The following is a 12916-nucleotide window of genomic DNA, read 5'->3' as shown; positions in this document are numbered from 1 at the left end:
TCCCACCGCAATACGTTTTTTGATTTTCTGGCTACTGGTGCCAAGAGTGTTGACCGTGGAGCCGAGCAAACTGAAGCTGTGAACAATCTCAATCTCTTCATCATCCATCCTGATACTACCAATTGGTCCAGTGGTGAGAATTTTTGTCTTCTGGACATTGAGCCTCAGTCCGTAGCTCGTATAAATTATTTTGTTTTTTTTATTTACCTACAAATGGGAATGACATCTGTCTACCTCACAGAATTATTCTGAGCATCAATGAAAAGATGTATGAGAAAATGCTTTATGAATCAACCACAAGCAAGAAATGTCAGATTCATCAATGCTTCTGTAAGTAGCGGCTGTGTCCGCCACCCTGACAATGCTCCCACATCAGTATTTCCTACAGCTGGCCATAGCTTTTCTCTCCAGGTACCTTATTCTTTCTCTTGACCACACTTTCAACACCTCCTTTACATCAAAAAGGCTTTCCCTTCATCTACTAAACCTGACAGTTTAGCCACCTAAACCTGATAATTTAGCCTCCTCACGTCTCACCTGTGTATCAGTCCCCTGTCTCAGTCAAGCCTGTCAGTTCTCCGTGGGCATTGCTTGCTCACCCACCTACAGAATGGAGGTGACAGAGGTGCACAGACGCTGTTCCCAGAATACTCATGCTGTCCTACCCTGGGACAGCAATTCCCACTCGACTAAAACATTACTTACTTAATGTATTAACTACATCAAGATGGGGAAAAAAATCTCAAAACTCTAACATTCTGCTCAATAATTCATTTATTTACTACTCTTTCAACAATCTACTTATTGCTCTTTAATTTCAAAGGAAATGGTTTTCCTTCTTTAAAAAGAACACTTAAGGGGTGGGGGGGCAGGCAGGGAAATGTGCAACAATGAACAACTGGAAACCCAAGTGCTTTATAAACCTTAATTAAAATCTCAATTAAAAATAAAATAAAAAGAACACTTATAATTTTAACCTCAAATCCCTTTTTCAATCAGTATCAGGCCTTCACTGTCAAATCATCTTATCCTTTTCAATACTTCTCAATCTTCTTATCATAAAACATTTTTATTCCCACTTTTATTCTATAACCTCAATTTTATTCTGAAAGTCTGTCATTAATTTTAAAAGAAACTTAATCAAAACTGGTCTTTTTATTTCTTTGTAACTGCTTAGCTATTCTTCCTCTTTTATTTATTTTAGAATTTTTATTGGAATTTGTTGATAGTTGACAGAACAAATTAAGTTTTCATGTGACTTATTTCTATAGCAAACTCTGGGTCTAGGACTTGACCCTCTCAAGTAACCCGTGAAGCTGGTAAAACAGCACCATTCACATTTTACAAATAAGGTTACTGAAGCCCAAATAGGTTCAATGATTTGGTCACAACTGGATAGCGAATAAGTGCCAAAGCTAAGTTTAAATACTTGTGTCTTCTTTCTTAATCAGAATTATTTTTGGCTAGTCAACTAAATAATTTGAGACTAGAAGAAAATAGAAACAAGAAGTGCCAGAATATTTGATGGAGATGAACTAGGATAACAGATTCTAAACTTCTTTTGGAACACTCTCATACTCTGAAATTTGACTGAGGAAAGCAGAGTTTTTGCCTGTGTGGATAATATCCAGTGTGTGCTGGTTAATGTTTCATAGCCAGCTTTTATGTGGAAGGCAAGAAGTTCTGCTTTATAATATGCACCTAGTTCAGTGAAAAAAATGTTATTATCAAAAGAGTGGCACTATCCTACATTTTTACAATTCTTTTCAATGTTAACAAAAGCAGCTAAATTTTCCCATGTGCTTCTCCACTCAGCCTGAACACCCACCATGCAGCCCCGATCACACACCATGCAGTGCCCTGAAATAACACTGTACAAGTGTGGGCAAATGAAAATAAAAAAGGGAAACAGTATCTTACTGTCACTGTGGAAATAGTTCTGCTTTCTGGACTCTCAAAAGAATCACTAATTCAGATGATAAACAGTCCTCTGGTGAGCCCAGTACATTTCTAATCATCCTGCTATGAGATTTATTACCCATACAGAGGTATCAGGTGTTACTGAAAGCAAATTATTTGCTCAAGTCTATTTCTGTGATTAATTAAAAGCTGAGTGCAGTCAGAAAATAATTTTTACTATTAAATTCTTTGCCACTGTTACTAATAAAAAAATAACCTTCTGAAATCCTTTCTATAGCAAAATACAAGTTCTATAATGATTAGAGTTGAAAAAAAATCCAGCCAGATGACAATCTTTGCAAATAAAACATAAATGACATCTTATGTGATTTAATAGAAGCAATGATAGTTTTTTAATGGAATAAGATATAAAAAAATACATTATTCCTAGCCTCTTCTTAACTGGCTGAGACCTAAATGTGAAAGAAGAAATAATGAGTCTTGCTCAAGTTACAGATGTCCATACCTAAATACCAAGTCACTCCAAAAAACAGATTTCAGTACACAGTACAAAACTAACACACACACCCTACACCCCCCACTCTTCTAAAAAAAAAAAAAAACAAAACCCCACAAACTCCACAGTACCACAAACCCACAAAACAACCCAACAATAAAAAACAAGCACTGAACACCAAAAAATTCTCAAAACATTGAGAACCAAGTAAAATGGACTATAAGCAAATTGAGAAGAGGAGGAAAAAAAGGATATCATTTTCAACAAAATTTCTGGCAAGAATTCTAATTTTTTTGTTCCTTTTGCCACAAACTCATATTTAAAGATGATTTTGTCCAAAGAATGAGGTATGAGATTTTTATGAATAAGCAGATATGAAAAAAGAATCACTTTTATGTTTTATAACTTTAATTCCTCTTAGTTTATTAGCAATCTAAGTGAATTTTAAAATTCAAAGTCCTCAGATCACATTGTAATGCAGGCCAGTATTTATAGCAAAGACTTCTTTCACGTGAGAAAAGGAGACAGTACTTTCTGAAATGTTACATGTGAAGAACAGTGTTGAATGGTCACATATACCATAGAAAGTATTCTGAAAATTACTCCAGTCATATCAGGCTTATGTCCATATCATTAAGGTTTAACACTGATCTTTGTTCAATAGTTTAAAATACGATATTAAAACTCAGTGATCAATTTTCACTGAAATTAAACGCTTGCTACAGAAAGACAGAAAACATTGCTTATTGCCTTGTAAATGAAGGGAAGTGCTTAATTTTTCAAACTTACTTTTTTTTCTCAAATCGAAACAAGGTTTCAATCTATTCCCCTATCATGTGAGTATAAAATAAGAACATTTCTATTTTCTTGGACTTTGTTTATAATATCAACTTTAGAAAAGTAAAGAAAAAGTTACTGTAATTTGTAGATTGATTTTCTATACTGTACCTGACTGTAATGTCTGTTCAGAAACTATGGATGCATCAAGAAGAAAACAAAGAATCATTAGTAAAGCAGTAAGTTAGTCAAAATCTAGCATACTATGACAAAACATTGTAAGAAGGCTTCACTTACTTTTACTCATTCAATGTGATGACTTTATTTTTTCTAATGGTACCTGACACACAAATATTAACAAATGGAAATTTAGTAATGTAAATCCTCTATGTTTAGGAAAAAAATTCCACTCTAGTTTGACAGATCAAATGTGACTTCTGGACTTGCTCTTCAGGTTGTACATATATGTGTAAAGCAAAAGATACAGAGGAGCAAGGGCCCTAATACATTTGATGAACAGTGGTAGCTGGTAGATGTCTGAAGTCTGTGCATGTGTATGGTTTTTGTATAGTTATTCAACTGGGTTCTGCTAGTTTGAGCTTTCTGTATTTACCTAGAGTTTTTTGTCAGTGAAATCAATACAAACTAATATGAATTATCCTCAAAATATTCTCTCAAATATCAACCACATTGGAACAAATTGATATTTTACAATAAGTGTTATAGTAGAACTTATATACTTTTGTAAAGGCTTATTTTACATACAATAAAATCCTTAAGGATCTAAAAGTAATGAATTATCAAGGTTGGAGACTATTCTGGTCTCCTGCTTCTCCTTTTCTTTACCTTCTCACTTTCAACTTTTCCTTACTAATGCCTCAACCAGGAGTCCTACTGGTATGGTGGTTATGGAAAGATTAGCAGTTGTATCCTATCAGCAACTCTTAGGGGAAAAGACATCGCAGTCTTCTCCCATAAAGACTGAGGCCTCAGAAACCTTACTGCATCTTTTTATCATTGGACACCATGCTTGGTAAAATAAAGAGAAGACTTTCAATAAGATAGACTGGCACAGTGATTGCAACAATGGGCTCAAGTCCAGTAACGATGTGAGGATGCCGCTGTCAGGCATCATCCTGCTGTACGGAGGGTTGTGAGCCAGGGCCCACTGGATGGCACCTAACAACAACAGATCACGGTGAGTTGGAATGAACAGTAATGCGTTTAATGCCTGTACAACCAGGGAGGCAGAGGTGAGAAAATACATGATAGTCAAGTCTCAGCTGTGGGAAGCCAGGAGAAGTCTGACACTTGAAAGGAAATACTAGGTTTTTTAAAAGAGTTTTAGTAGATCTCAGTCCCATTAGCCTAGCAACGTATCCCTGAGGAGCAGACTGAAATTAACTACCTCAGAGCAACGAGGAATCTGAAAGGTTCCATAACAATCACTCAACCACGCAATTTACCCAGAATCACTCCTAGAAGGATAATTCTTCCTATGTGAACATGGAAATTTAAGTTTGGTTTTGAGCCTTCTGAATAGACAAAGGAGAAATGTTCAGAAATTTAGAAGTTTAAAAAAGGAGGGGAGGTTATTAAGAAGTCTAATTTATGAAGTTCTACAATGATTATCACTTACTAACATAAGAAGATCAAATTTTTCTAATTTTAAGAAAAAAAAAGACATGGAGGAAAAAAGCTATTATGAAAGTAATATTTGTATGTACTTATGTCAAATAGTAATAGTGGCAATAGCATTCATTTTGTGTAATTAGCAAAATTTAACTTATGAATATGATTTAATACTGTTTCAAACAATCACAATGAAAGTGTAAAACTAAGTTACTTCTGAATAAGGACTAAAATAATATAATCAATGTACCAGGTTTTTCAGTAAAGCATCTATTTTCTAATTAATTACCAAATGTTCTTTTAAAAGCACTGTTGTTGTTGATATTGTTAGGTACCACTGAGTCAGAAATGACCCATAGCCGACCCTCCAGTGGGTTTTCAAAGGTCGTAAATTACATGTGAGGAGACTGCCCATCTTTTCCTGCTGAGCAGCCAGTGGATTAGAACTGTCTGCTTTGGCTTAGCAACACCACTCCTTAACCACTAAGCTACCAGAGCACTAGCTGAACATTTTAATAATTCCTTCCTTGTATAAAGTTAGTATCAAACTATTTAGCCCCTCAATTATAATCAAGAATAGAAACTATACCTTGGCTCAGTGTAAGGCTTAATAATACCAGTGGTAACATAAATATGTTGTAAGAGACAAACTTCTTTTGGAGAAAGGAATTTTATGAATAAAAAAAATTACCACCTTAGAAATTCCTTTCCAAAATAGCTTCAATCATATCTTAAAAATAGAACAATTATTTACACAAGTTGATATTTGCTTCTTGAATTTTTATACAAATGACATAATTAAAACATAAAGTATCCATACCACGCAAACTTCCAGTAGTTAAGAGTGCTCGTGCTTTGTCAGCTAAATCACTATTTAGAGTATTTCCCAGCAGTAAAACGTCAATGGCCTCTTGCTTGGAGCTGTCAAAGAAGTTGTTCTGAATTGTTCGAGTAACAGAACGAGCACCATCTTTTAACTTTCCAGCCTGTTGGGGAAGAAAAGAACAATGACTTTCATTTTCAGTATTATTGCTTCTATCAATTATTATTTTGAAAGTTTAAGGCTGTTTTGTAAGATTTTACTGTAATAAAAGAAGACTTAATTCTGCTTGGAATATCTAACTACCACCTTAAAATGACTCAAGATGTCATGTTTCTGACCCTCTGCAGAGATAAAATATCACATGCATACCAGAACTGTAGCAGTATTTATAACAATAAATGCTTAAAATTTGTTATTATAAAGGAAATAAACTCAAGTAAGCTTAATTAAAAGAAAAAAATCTCTAAATCTTAAGGTTACGGCTGGAAATGAGAAGCAAAACAGATAAAAGAACAAGTAATGAAGCTACGTGCTCTTAGAAAAACATAAAATTACTTTAATCGGAAACTAATTTTAATTGATGCCAAATAATCTGTATTAGTTAATATGAAAACAAAACATAGCAAAAGTATAATGTAAAAAGAAACTTATAATCATAAATTGTTGTTGTTGATTCCTTTGAGTCAAGCACGACTCACAGCGACCCTATGAACAAAAGGCCTTAAGCCCCTCTACAACCATCGACATTTATCAAAGTTCATAGTGTTTCTGAAGGCATGCTGTTTAGGAAGTGGATGCCTATTTGTTAATTACAGTTCCTGTAATAATTTTAGTATCTGTGTAAGTATACATTTAGAAAGTATTATATTTATGCTAATTCTAAGACTTGACTATTATTTTGAATGAATGTGTATTTCACTTGCGCCTGATTGGTACTATAAAGAAGATTTCTTTTCATCCTACAGACTTTTATACCTTTTTAAAAAATTGCTGCAATGTATAATTGTTACTTTTCAAGGAAATAATAGCAAAAGAATAATAAAAGGAAGTAAAGGCTTCCTTTTAAAATATTGGGTCCTGGTAGCCTGGTGTTTAAAGCATTCAACTGCCAACTCCAAGGTTGGTTGTGTGAACCTATCAGCTTCTCCTAGACAGAAAGATTTAGTAGTTGGCTGCCATAGAGACTCAGCCCTGGAAACCCCAGGGCGCAGCTCTAGTCTGTTTTACAGGATTACTAGGAGTCAGAATAAATTTTGACAGCAATAGGCTCGACATTTTTAATATAGTTTTTAGAATAAAGAATCAAATATTTAAAATGCCATATGCTAAAAATTAGATATTTAATAATTTACTTAAATTTGGCAATAAAATCCTATTTTCTTCTATAGAACGTAACATACACAAAGGATGATTTGAAAAGAACTCACCATTCACATTATCAGGCAATTAATCAAAAGGAGTCCAGAGAAAGGAAAAGAAAGAGCAGTTCAGATGTTAGTTCAGATCAAAGTTGTATATTTAATGTATAGATATTTCATATCTACATATTAAAGAACTGAAATCATGTAACCTCTCTACATACATTGTCTTAGCTAATGTATAAGTAGAAAGATGTAAGAATATGAAAAATACTTTTAAATAACAGCTGTAGAAAAAGGGCAAAAGAAAAGCTAGCATAAGTTTCTCTATTTAAAGGGAATAAAAAGTTGGCAATTTCAGAAGCAAATATTTATAAATGGTAGGTTCAAATTCTTTCTAAGCACTGAATTTTTTAAGTAAGGTAAATATCTCTGAGCTTTGATTATGAGACATGTGGAAATTTTACAAGGGATGGAAAGGGAGGATAATTTGTAAACGGAGATAGACGTGCAGATGATAGTCTTAAGAATTTCAGCTGTTTGGCCTAGGAGCAAGAATCTGCACTGCAATCCCAGAGGCACGCAGTTCAAATTCACCAGATGCTCTGCTGGAGAAGGAGGGACAATCTCTTCCTGTACCAGTCAGATCTGATTTGACAGTACAAAGCAAAACAGAAAAAAAAAATGAATTTCAGCTGTTATACTAAAGAGGATGCACGTGAATCATAAAAGCGGTAAGGTTTATATTTCTCTTCCTAAGGTACTCTGAGGCACTTCAGAGTATTAATAAATTCAACTGAGGTCAGAGTTCTTTAAATCTTAAACAACAGGTAAGTATATAAAATAAGGGAAAAAACCCTCAAGTATGCTATCAAAATCCCTCAACCTAGGTCAACACTAGGGGAGGAAGTAGTCTGTGGACAAAGTAACTAAAAATGGGCAAAGAATTATAAGAAAATCCATACTTCTTCATCCATTTCTAGCCATCCATTATAAGGCAACTAATTAAAAGAAGAAAAACCTATAAAAAGCTCCTATTGTGCTGTGTTCATTCACAGTAAATAGTTAATAAATTGTCAGTTCCTCTATTCATCCAACATGTATGTGGGCATTGCATTAAATTGGGAACATACAGTCAAAAAGCCTATTTTAACAAAATAAGCAATATTAAAGGCAAAACAGGTAGGTAATATAAATATATAGGGGGAAAGTCACTAAATGACTAAATGGGGAGCTCAAAGGCATAGTCTACAGCAAGTTTCAAAGGCTGAGACTTGCCCACAAGCTGAATCCAATCACTGGCTTAGAAGGACAAAGATAGGCAATTTCTCACCATTGTGATTTACAGCTGTGGAAGCCAGATAGGTCACTACAAATTGCGAAGGGAAGTCAGGATTAGTAATAAGTAAATAAAAAAGTCAGTCTAAACCTAAGGAGTGTTGGTGGCCTAGTGGTAAGGAGTTGTGCTACCAACACAAAGGCAGGGGGTTTGAATCCATCAGCAGCTTCAAGAAGAAAGGCAATCTCCTCCTATGTGACTTACAACTTTTGAAAACCCACTGGAGAGTCAGCTATGAGTTGGATTTGAGTCAGCTACACATAACAACAAACCTAAGGAAAAAGCTATTCTTGATTTAACCACTTAGATCTACTATAAAAGAAAATGTTAAAGATATAACAAGAAAACCCCACAGATCACCAAAACATTTAAAAGCTTTATTAAAAAAAAAAAAAGAGAGAGACTCCTTAACATTCTGACAGATCTGTACTTACCTTGGCCTTCCCTTCAAGTGCTCCAGTTCCTGCATATATCTTACTGATCGAATCACCATTTACAGACCACATGGACCGAAAGACTTCTTGAAAACGAGTCACCAACTGAGGCTTTTCAGCTAAGCCAAGAGCTTCCAACTGCTTAGCTAGCATCTGAAACAGCAAGACAAGCTTTCATAAATATATACTATTAGTCATGGACTTTTAGAAACTACCAGAATCAATAAAAAAATTCTACTTACAGCTGTACATAGGACTGGATTTTAAAAACATAAACATTTACTAGCCTAACTTTATTTTCCCACTATGTAAAGTCTTAAAGTAAATACCACATCAACTAAACTTACAATTAACATAATATTCCCCCTAGGTGATTAAGAATTTCTTTCTGATTAAATAGCAAAATAACTGTATGAAAATATACCTGTAAATGTAATTAACCTACAAATCAAACTAGTTCACCTTGTTTATCATTTTGAAGAACAATTCAACAATGTGCATTGTTGCAGACAAAAATACTTCCATAATTTATATCAATTACATATGGGAATATCTACTTTTCTTTAAATTCTTCCCCCACGTAACTGTTTTCTAAAAATAATTTTTAATTTGGTTCTGTTGTTGCTGTGTGGGTTAAGTCAGAACGGACCCACAGCTGACCCTCCAGCAGGTTTCCAGAGGCAGTTTAGTCACACAGGAGGAGATTTCCCATCTTTCTCCTGTGGAACATCTGGTGGATTCGAACTATGTCTTTGGGATTGCAGTGCAGCTCCTTTCCACTAGGCCACCAGAAATCCCTTTAGTTCTATAAACCTGACTAATTAAGGTTAGTGAATTATGGAAAGAGAAGAGCTGCTCTTAAACTGTCATAAAAATAAGTGACATCGCTGGATGAAGTCATGGCAGTTTTTTAATGTATGAAGTCTACACTGACAACATGTACGAGGGAAAACTAGGAAGAATATAGCATGCAAAAGATGCAAGAAACTTTGGGTTGTTAACAGTCTTTCAAGACAGTGTTTAAACAAGCAAAAGTAAATGGTGTTCATTGTGATTGTATTCTAGCTTTGAACACTGGCAGAGTCAAAGCAATGTACAATAGTTTACCTATTTTTGTTTCCTTTAACATTTAGAGTCCAATCCTATTCTGTTTAACATTTTTACTTACCTTCTCCTGGCTGTTTCGTTTTGGCTAATCTATCAAAAGCATGATTATCTACAACTTCAATAACAAAACTACTGCTGTCAAGATAATTCTGACACATAAACAACCCTGTAGGATAGAGAAGAACTGTCCCATAGGCCTGAATTCACTGGATGCGGGAGCAGGTGGTGGGTTTGAACCCCAAAACCTCTTGTTGCACAGCTAAGCACTTAACTGCTGACTTAATTACTGTACATCACAACTTCTTAACGTAAGTATAGCAGGATAACAACCCAAAATAATATAAAAATTTTAAACTATGTTCATTTTATTACCTAAGGATTTATTCCTTTCTAGAGGTTATCTATCTTTGTTAGCATACAGAATAAAACAAAGTAAGCCCTCAGGACATCCTTTCTCTCTCTATCAAACCATGTCAAGGACTTGGACAAAATCTGATTTTACTATTAGCAGGAAATTTTGTAACTAGCCAACCAATTGCTATATATTTTAGAGTATTCTTATGCTATCATTAGACAGCCTAGTTTGATTCTGAAAACTGATACCTATTGCACTTTTTTTTCACATAAATCTTTCTTTTAATAAATAATGCATATTCATGGTTTAGACTTTTAAATCACAATTTACAGATGAGGAAACCTGCTAGGCACACTAGAGAACAGTAAAGCTATTACAGCTGGAAGGAAGGCATGCCCTACATGCGTTTAGACCTAAAGTGCAGAGTTGACAGCAAGACCACCACAGATGTCATCCTCCAGGTAAGTGGCAAAAGAGGAGAGCCTAGTCATGCTCAAGCCCCACCGTCTGAGCCCATCATTTGCATGCTGCAGAGCCAATGGAAAGCTGTGCTACTTTTAGATGAACTAGCGGTTTCCTCATGATCATTTTCAGTGAAACATGCTGCTACTGATAGTAGTTAGGCAAGGACATTAGGTACAGAAGGGTATTCCGCTGATGGATACAGACACTATAAGAACAGCAAAGAGGAGGTTACATAGGTAATCTTGTTTCTTTAAATATCAGAAACTTCTGAATTGTCGAAGGGGAAGATTGGAAGGAATTCCACCTCCAAGACGCTTACATGTTGCAAGGAGGGACCAATTCTTGGAGAGGGACGTCATGCTTCAGAGGATGGAGGGACAGCACAGGAGAGGAAGAACCTCTATGAGGTGGATTGATTCAGTGACTGGGGTAATCGGGGTAAGTGTGTTGGAGACAGTGAGATTGGCACAGGATAGAACAGGGTGTAGGGCTGTCTCTATGAGTCACAGGCGACTTGTGGCACATAACAACAACAAAACAACAAGTATCAACATACCTAAGTTTGACATTAACAAGAGCAAGTTAAAGCTATATTTTAAGTGACTCAAACACTGATTCTCAATTTTTTGTTTTAATAAAAATGAGTACATGTTTTACTAAAAACAAAACAAAACAAAACAAAAACTTCCTGTTGGCATTAGGACCAAACAAAGCTCCCCGTACTTCTGGCATCATCTGCTGGGCTATGAGATCCAGCTGGCTTTCAAGGGTGTTGGAAACCTTTATTTTACGATCTCCATTATAGATCTCAACACCACCAGCTATGTCCTCAGACAAGTAGGTCTCCTGATCAATTTGGACATCAACATCTTTTTTGGTGGCAATTTTGTACATAGGGATTGCTTTTTGAACAGCAGCCTTTACTAGAGGGAAATCCTGTTTCCTGCAACAAACAATCATTTGGGGCTCCAGCAACTGGTACAAACCCTGGAGGACCAGTCCATCCAGCAGCACTTGGTATCTGGTTATATCTTTTACCACCTCACTGAGTCTCTGTTTCGCTTCATTTAGTAGGTCTGTGATAAGGTCATCTCTTGCTCTGAGGACTTTCAGTCTTGCTTGATTCATCAAATTAGACATTTGAATTTTCTTCTGCTGCTCAATCTGCTTTTCTTTCTTCTCATAATATTCCATAATCTTCAGTCTTTGGGTTTGCACAAGACGGCCTTTCTCAATGTTGAATTCTTCCTCTGCCTTTGCATCTATTTCTTCTGCCTTCTCATTGGCTTCTTGTTCAATGAAAGCCATCATGTGCTTAATCTGTTTTTGTATGCCTGCATCGCTGAGGGCCATGGTGAAAGTGTTGCTAGGCCGGCAGGAAATAAATTCAAGTTCAGGCTTAAATGGAGCGGTAGGTGGAAACCGAGAGGAAAACCCAGCGTCCCTATTGCATTTTTAACCAAGATTCTCAGGTATTTCAGTATCTCCTCAGAATCCACTTAGAAACTGAACCCAAATCTTCTGACAAATGTCATCCAAATAAACAACATGCCTGTTTGTTTTTAATTTTGTACCCCTGCTTTATTTTCTAAATAAATGATAAAGAACTTCAATGGCATATTTAAAAAAGATCAAATAGTATAATTGATGTAGCTCTTCCGTGGCAGAGATTTTTTTTACACACTATAAAAGGTTGTGCATTTTATTTCATCTCTGCATTCACTTTCGAGACACAAATAACCTCAGTTCCAGTGAATCTATTTAACTGATAGTCTGGTCAACTTTAAGATCATTACCTAAAGGAAATAAGAGCCTTCCATTTCCTATTTCTAGGGATTTAAAAATTATGTTTGTGAACTATGTTAAGAAGAAAAGGAAGCTTTGCCATATTCTATGATCCTAACTATCGCGTAAAAGGAAAGACAGCAAGTTTAGCATTGTTATAGAGTTTGTCAGATAAGAAGTTGAGACTAGATCTGCTAGACATAATCTGACAGATGAAATGGCATAGCAAAGTATTTTTAAACAAAGACAGTCTTAAAGAAGTTAACCACATTCACTTCATTTTCATTTTTACCTTTTCTTTTTTTTTGCTCTTGATTTGAAAATGTATATAAACCAGACACTATGTTACAGACTCTTGTTAAAATGTAATCCTGCAAGGATGTACTTAACTCTCCAATTAATAAGGAATGAGATTGAAAATATTT

The 12916-nt window shown here is 35.3% G+C and overlaps 2 protein-coding genes across 2 annotated transcripts in view; both read right to left on the bottom strand.

The window, feature by feature from the left end:
• The window catches only part of SYNJ1 (synaptojanin 1), a 153584-nt gene that overhangs the window by 55995 nt on the left and 84673 nt on the right, over positions 1–12916 (bottom strand). Inside the window, 3 exon segments of the mRNA XM_006886798.1 lie at positions 3365–3388; positions 5646–5802; positions 8780–8932. Coding sequence (XP_006886860.1) covers positions 3365–3388; positions 5646–5802; positions 8780–8932 — 334 coding nt within the window.
• Positions 10848–12059, bottom strand: LOC102862529 (V-type proton ATPase subunit E 1-like). The gene is made up of 2 exons (XM_006886763.1): positions 11386–12059; positions 10848–10911 (listed from the first exon to the last, which is right to left on the bottom strand). The coding sequence occupies exons 1-2, from the start codon at positions 12057–12059 to the stop codon at positions 10848–10850; spliced, it is 738 nt and encodes a 245-aa protein (XP_006886825.1).

Source organism: Elephantulus edwardii, unplaced genomic scaffold, assembly GCF_000299155.1.
Source record: "Elephantulus edwardii isolate Elephantulus edwardi_28Jun2011 unplaced genomic scaffold, EleEdw1.0 scaffold00051, whole genome shotgun sequence".
Classification (NCBI taxonomy): domain Eukaryota; kingdom Metazoa; phylum Chordata; class Mammalia; order Macroscelidea; family Macroscelididae; genus Elephantulus; species Elephantulus edwardii.
Note: the sequence above shows the minus strand (reverse complement) of the source record. Positions and strands in the feature narration are given on the sequence as shown.